Below are 8,098 nucleotides of genomic sequence, written 5' to 3'. Positions count from 1 at the left end.
TATAGTGGGTATTTCTGAAACAAGTATTTTGGAAGTGAAAACTTCTTTAGCATCGTTGTGATTTTAAATGAGATAGAAAGCATTATACAGGGTATAAACTTTAAATTTGTGTGTATTTGAGCATTTTCTGAATTAAAGAAAACTGTGAGATAACTAAGAGATAATTTTTTTAAATTAACCATCAATTATAAAATTAGATGAAGTTTATCAATTTTATTTACATATCATTAATCACATAAAAAAATTATAATTAATTTAGTTTTTATCAAAATTAAGCTTAAAAATTCAAATTTAAAATTGAAATAAAAAAAATAATTTAAAGAAACCTCTAATACTAGATACATTTAGTGAAAAAAGTCTAATTTACATATTATGAATTATAAAAACTCTTTTAATCATTATATACGTAGTTTCTATCAAAATTAATAATTTCTATTTTAAAATTATATTCATCTTATTATCTTGAAACCAAAGTAAATATAATATTTTTCTAATATTGACAAAAAAGGCACCTTACTTACTCTCTGTATTCCGATTGTCGATGTTTAAAATAATTAATCTTAGGAGAAACGCTATATTGCTAATGATAATTGGGAGTTCACAATGATTTAATCCAAACATTCTAAATTCCTCAAGCATTTTAGTTTCTCAAAATAATTTTATATGTAACTATTTCTCGTCCTAGCCAACCGTAATTATACACATATGAAGTATTTATAACTAAAGCAATTTCTTTGTAATTTACAGAGACTAATAATCGGCGCACTTTTAGATATTAAAATTTAAACGACCAATTCATGTAAGACGTGTATGATTGACATTCTAATCGTTTCAAATTAAAAGAAATACAAGAGAAATATAATTAAAAATAATTATAGCCGTATTAAGGGTTAAAATATACTTTTTTCAAAGCCTTTAAGTGCGAGACTGCGGTTTTAATTTCAATAATTTCCGAGTGTAATTCGTTCGACTTTTGTCCTTTTCACCGGAAACTGTGTTTTAGTTTATAATTAAATTATTTATATTTTACCTCAATGTCTAATACATTGTATATTTTTGCCGTATTTTTTATTCTGCTTGGTAATTTCAATACAAAACATACGGCATTAGTACATTTTAGGAATTTAAATTCATTACTATTAAATTTGAATTATTTATGAACAATTAAAACTTAACTACTAGGTAATATGCCGATTGAATTTTCCAATTACCCCAATTAAAGGTATTTACTAAAATTGATTGCTAATATAGTAACGGCAACTATTAAGTAAAAACATTGTATCTGTATCCCATTTAAAATATTTCAAGAATCTTTCTTATTCATTACAATTAACAAAGGTTGTATATCGCTTGCCCCGGGGAAGTAAGTCGTAAAGCACTTATGCCCGGGATACACGAGACTAGTTTTTCAAGCTAGGATAGCAGGCTAGTACTGTCCTGGCTTGCTGACCTGGCTTGGAACATGCTAGTTCTGTTTACATGAGGCTAGGATTATTTTAAGCTAGTACTGTTACACTGACACGTCCAAAATATGCTGCATGTAAAAAAAAAACTATTCAACTGAATGAGTTCTTGTCTAAATGACTTCGAAAAGTGTGCCAATTCGCACTAGACGAACTAGAAGAAGAGTTACAAAGACGGGTGTGGACAAGACCGTGGATTTTAAGAAGAGATGAACGTTGATCATCTGCTTTACTATAGGAAGAATTTCGCAATGAAGATTTTTACGAGTATAAGAGTATTTTTCGAATGACGCCTGATTTGTTGAATATTCTGCTGTAGTAGTGCTGAATCACGTTTAGATTTATCTTTATAACTTGGAAGGGTCACGGTACAGTAGTACAAACTTTAAATCCATACTTAGTTTGGGCATCTTAAAATCTTAAATAAAATAAACAAAATGCGTTGTTCCTGCTTACTAGCGAACTGAAAACAAGCTTCGCCGGCCACATGAAGCTAGTACACAAGCCAGGGTAGTAAAACCAGTGGTGGGGGGCGCTACTTTCCTAAAAAATAGAACTCCATCCTATTAAAAACTATCCTGGCTTATAAACTAGCTTACAAGCTTACGAGCTCAGAAATGAAGCTAGTTTTGTCTACACGAAGCCAGAATTACTAGCTTGCTAGCTTACTGACACTAGCTTGCTATCCTAGCTTGAAAAACTAGCCTCGTGTAACTCGGGCATTATGCTACTGGTTTAATGTTTTGTCATTTTGGACGTCATAAAATTTCCGCAGAGTGGTAATACATTATTACCATCTAGACATTCGTTGTAATGTGTACTGTGTCGTCCGTAATTATCTTTACAGTGAATTAATCGTAAAACGCTTTTGCTCTTCAGTCTAATTAGATAAATTATTTTAATATACATTCCTTGTCGTCATGTCTTGTTTCTTGTGTTATATGAAATTTTGAATTTTTGTTATAACTTTGTGAGGGTTATGTTTAATTAATTACCAATTTACGATTTAGTTTTATTTTGTTATGAAGTTATTTGAAATGTTTTATTTAACTTTGGGAAATACCATCAAATTAGGTGTCCAATTATAGAATAATAAAATAACAATTTGTTTTATGTAGTAAACATTATCACATAAAAGTAGATTGGGTAAGATAAACCTCCTGGCGCCTGGCATATTTATTAAAGTTAATTATAAGATTTAATTTAGTATATTTTAGTTATTGTATTGTGGTAGATAACTCGTTTGTGGTTTATTTATAAATATCCTGTGCTAATTTTAGTTTTATTTTACAAGAAGAACCCACAACAATATATATTTGTATAAGTAATGTCCTTAGTATCATAGTAATAATAGCATTATATTCTTTTATTTATCCTGAAAAAAAAATATAGATTTTGATTTTACGACTTTGTTCCGTGGCAAGCGATATTTTAGAAAGTAATAACACATTATCTATTTACTCATTTATTGTACTACGCAATGTGGTGTATCCCGAATAAATCATTCTTAATATTGACATAAGACATACAAAACTGAGAGTAGTCATCCCACCAGCGGACAAAGATAATGGCTTTTGTGAGTTTTGCAACATCAATAGTACCATTTTGGCATTTTTACTATCAAAGTTTTCCCATTTGCTATCGTAAATGGCTCGGTTAAAAACATCACATGCATCAATCAGTTTTTGTCCAGTTATACAATCCATAGTCAATTGTGCCAACGCGTAAGGCATTTCCAAATATGTGTTCTCCAATCCTCCAAGTAATTCAGCAATCAAACTTGTAATTACAAGAAGAAACTCTACCAGAATCGACCCACTGAATACTCTTTTCACTTCATTCATAAGATCTATGTTGGTTTTGTGTGTAATGATTATGTTTTTAAGTCGGTCGTTAATGATATTATTCAAACGCTTAGTTTCGTCTTCTGTGTATGAAGTGCTATCTTCATTTCCGTTAATTTGTTCCTTGGCATCATCCCATAAATTCTTTATTTCCTCGCTAAGAACAATGAGTTGCGATTCTGTGTACCCCGCGATGACTATAAGGAACGCGCTGATGCTTGAAGCCAGGTAACAAGTGTAGAAAATTCCTAGAGCACAGGATGTGAACGCTATTTCGTAATTTGGCGATTCTAGTATTGGGTCCAAACCTATAAAGTGAAAAATAAATTTATACTTAAATTATCATAGCTTTACCAAAAATAAAGCGGTCTTACCGAAAAGATCAAAGTTTTCTTCCATCAGATGTCGTCCTGGTAGCAGAAGAGGTTTAGAGGCATACATGACTCCATTAGAAATTATAAGACACCAGTAAATAGTTGCGCGTTTTTTGATAATCTTTAATTTGCTATCCAGGCTTTCCGTACGGGTTTTAGCGTCTAAATTAAGATAGCCTTCCACGATGTTCCTTATAGAGTCACTAAAATATATTTCCAATGTATCAAACAATACTTATCAAAGAAGTTATCTTAATTATTACTGATACGAATACGGCTTTCACAGCTAATTCATGTAACCGAATGTTTAGGTTTGGATATTATATGTTACACTGATAAGGCAAGTAAGACTTCAACAGTCATAGGTGACTGATTGCTACACTAGGGTATCCCTGTACTCAAAGTCGTTAATTAAGAGTTAACGGTTCTAAGACACGAACAAGTGTAAAGCTAGAATGAATAGATAATTAGGTTGTTTTAACTTAACCCTAGAAAGATAACGTTATTTTTTTGTACTGAAAAGATAAACATGCGCCTGAGAGGCGCACTATTTTAATAGCAGATTTTTTTAATGAATGTCAATTATTTTTATTTCATTCACTACTGTAAATTGTTGAATTATTAATAAGTAAATAAAATACATAAGTATTATCATAAATTTTTATTGAAAATATGAATATTTGTAGGTATTTATAAACCCTTAACAAAAATTAGAAGTCTTCTGTACTTAGGTAGAAATTTTTAAAAATAGGTAATTTTTATAGTGTTTTTTCTTATTAATTAATTAATTATTATATAATCAATCTCAATTTTAAAAAAATACTGGAAAAATCAACGGCTAAAGACAATTGTTGTAACCATCTTTTTTATGTTCTCCGCACACTGTCTTTTTACATATTGTGCAACTCATTTTGGACATTCTCTTCTTTTTTTGTATATAAGCTACAGTACCGTCGAATTCTAGCTGGAGGTTCCTCATCAGCTTCTTCAGACATCTCTCGGTTAGTTTGTGGGAGGATATTCTCAATACTTTCTCTTGCATAATCTCGTCAGTTGTAAATATCTCAAAGCATGTAAGTGGTTCAAAAATATTTCGAGACATGCGACTAGGCCCTCTATTGGAATGAACTATATTGATCGCAGACGTTCTTCTGTTATTTTGTCCTTTAGCAGTAGCCCAAACATGCCTATTCTTGCCCCTGATCACATCATTAGGCGGCGTTGGTCATGTCCAGTATTTTCAGAGACATTCTGCGATGAGGGATCATTCGAATGTTCATAAATCATAGCTTCATCTACGTACTCATCATCAGTATCGCTTTGCACATTGTTTTCACTTACATGGTCCTCGATCTCACTGTCACTGCCGACATCTGCGCCTTCATCTTCTTCATTCAATAAAGAAACAATTCCTCTTTCATCCAACACTCTTCTGCTCGCCATGATGCTAAAACGCTCCTAAAAACAATTAATTACAATAACTATTCACCAATAAAAAAAAAACTACCTTTAAACTTACCGTATATTGGTAAAAAATTATAAAAACAAAATCACTATGAAAGTGGCGAAAGTTACACAAAAGATAAACATGCGCCTCCCGAGCGCAACGCATCGCTCTAACAGCAAAACTGTGGTACTTACCGAACAGAAGCAGTAGTCTCTCGGAAGTGATGACCAAGGATTGAATTGGCCCGGAAACACAAACTTGTATGCGCGTCGGTAACAAAATGGCAGCGAAATATATATTTCGCGGGCGCCTCTGAGGCGCACGTTATCTTTCTAGGGTTAATGACAATTAAATTACGTTGCGTTACGCCGTCTTCGCATATTTAGTTTATATATTAAAATTAATATGACAACTATGAGTACGTCGGCTTCTAAAGTCATGTTCGCATGCGTTTATTAACTCTCAATATTTTCATTTAATTGTTATACTAAATATATACCTGTAAATATACATGAACAACAATTTGAAAGCGGAAATCTCACTGGCAACACCAAGGGAAAATACGATCAAGGCGGAAATTTTGTCTCCAGTTTCCTGACAACGCCAGAACACATACCATACAGCAGAAATCAGATATGTATAGAAGTAACCCACTGAAATTAGTATAGTCACCACGAATGATATAAGTGGAAATCCTAAAATAGTAATAAACATTAAAAAAAAATGCTGATAGTTATGCTGTAGTATTATAGCTATAGATTTACTAACAATTATTTTGACATTAATAACGTTGATTATTAGCGAGAATTATAACATTTTATGGACCTTTATGGGTTTAAATAACGTATCATTTATAACTACTTTATGTTTAGTTTAATAGGGTCGGCTTCACAAAATTCACCTTCTCAAGTCTAAATGAATTTTTTAAAATATTCCCCAAATCGGTGGCATACTTAAAGTATGCCTTTTGCTAATATTTTTCGACATTAAAAGACAACAAAGCGATAGTTTGGTATATACCACTAATATATATATGTTACTGATTCACTGAGAGGGTGGTGCCTATAATAATTGTTATAGACGTCCTGTGGTAACTGTTCACCAGTGTTTCATCGTGGTTAGAAAATATACAAAGAATTGACTACATACTATGACTAAACTAAAGTAACAATAAAACTAAATTATGAGTGGTTGTGAGTGTGTGAATATGTGTAAGGGTGTGAATGAAACGTGCGTGAAAGAATTTAATTTAAAGTCTACCTCAAATGGTTATGGATAACAAATGTTCTCTTGGATAATCAAGGCTTTTTACAAATTTCGAAACAGATATTTTAAGTTTATTGTACAATAATGGCCCAAGAAAGCAAAACGTCCTTACGCTTGTTTGTTACTGTGATAGGGTCAAACGTTAGTTGGGACTTTTGCTATAGAATTTAAGAAAAACATTTACTTACTTTTAGTATTTCGTTTATCAATATTAATGAGTAATAATCTCAGAAGTATCGAAACATTGCTTATCATACTCTGAAAATCACAGTAGCCTAAACCGAACTTCCGTAATTTCCTAAACATTTTAAAATTATTATTTTTTTTTCAATTGTTTAAATTGTTCAACTCTTAAAAGCTATTCACATTGTTAGAACTCAAGACTTTAACTGCAGTACATCGAAGGTTAATATTAATGCATCTATAATTATAATACAGTGGAAACTCCTTTTGGAGTAAAATAATTAAAGCGGAAATGACAACTTAATTGATGGAAATATTCCAATATTAAAATAATTCTTATTAATAGGTTTTTGAATGTAGAGTGTATATATAATAAATGATCTTCCCTTTTTCTCATACAACGTATCGCCAATTATTTGTGGTCGTTAATGTCTCCAGTTTAGCAATTCTCATCCCTGAGGTCGTGGGTTCGATCCCCAGCTGTGCGCCAATGGACATTCTTTCTATGTGCGTGTTGAACATTCACTCGAACGACGAAGGTAAAGATCGTGAGAACACCAAGGGAAAAAGGCAAGTTGCCTCAGACCCAAAAAGTCGAGTTTATTGCCAGTTCTTCTCTTCCGTTCTACACTTAAACGTAAAATTAGAAACATTTAATGTATATTTCTTTTTTGACGTTCATATTGGGTTACCTATATGAATAAATGATTTTTGACTTTGACTTTGACTTCGACGGCGTTGATGAGCCACTAATTTATTTGTTTAATTTTATATATTTTAGATTGATAGATTTAAATGATATAACTTTCCGCCACTCTTTTTAATCGCCTAGTATTGAGTCATACAAATTTTTTGAACTGGAGCAAGTAATCCCAAGGATTAGGATCATTACGACTACTTAAGTCGTCAAATTTATAAAAAGCTTTATTATCATAAATAGAAACAAAATCACTACCTCTATTTTAGAAATAGTAAAACTAACCGTTCTTGCGTACGTAATACGTATTGTATAAAACAGGGTTTTCTTTAACAATGAAAATAAATTCCATTTGATATCCAATTATATTTTATTATCCACAAATCAGCGAAGTTCTCAAACTATAACAAGATAAAACAAACTTGTATTGTGATCAAGACAGACCCCAATTTAGTAAATAGCTATCAAAGGATGTCGATTCCTAAACAATGAAAGATGGTACAACTTTAAGATATGGACGTCCGGCTCCGAGTTTATCTTGCGCTTTCTCAGTTCTAGTTTGTTCTTACTGACTATTCAATAAATAAAACAGCGTTTATCAAACGAAGTTTTGTCAAAAATAAGAATAATCTTAGACAGCGTCTTTTGTCTTACTTGCTAAGTAAGTGGCTATTTAATACTCAGTATTATATAATTATAATTACATGAAGTGAAATGTTAGCGTACGTGAAATTTAAGATAGCTTCCGGGAAATGATTATTTTGTTGCTTTAGACGTGACGCGCAGGATGTAGTCGGGCGAAATAAAGATACGAATAAAGAGTC

The 8,098-nt window shown here is 31.7% G+C and overlaps 1 protein-coding gene across 1 annotated transcript; it reads right to left on the bottom strand.

Annotated features, from left to right (window-relative positions):
* Positions 1 to 2,920: 2,920 nt before the first annotated feature.
* Positions 2,921 to 6,700, bottom strand: LOC125061049 (odorant receptor 67c-like). The gene is made up of 4 exons (XM_047666188.1): positions 6,652 to 6,700; positions 5,628 to 5,823; positions 3,682 to 3,884; positions 2,921 to 3,615 (listed from the first exon to the last, which is right to left on the bottom strand). Exons 1-4 carry the CDS (start codon positions 6,698 to 6,700, stop codon positions 2,921 to 2,923), a joined length of 1,143 nt encoding a protein of 380 aa, XP_047522144.1.
* Positions 6,701 to 8,098: the final 1,398 nt, after the last annotated feature.

Source organism: Pieris napi, chromosome 22 (genome assembly GCF_905475465.1).
Source record: "Pieris napi chromosome 22, ilPieNapi1.2, whole genome shotgun sequence".
NCBI classification, from domain to species: domain Eukaryota; kingdom Metazoa; phylum Arthropoda; class Insecta; order Lepidoptera; family Pieridae; genus Pieris; species Pieris napi.
This window is presented reverse-complemented; position numbering and strand designations above follow the sequence as displayed.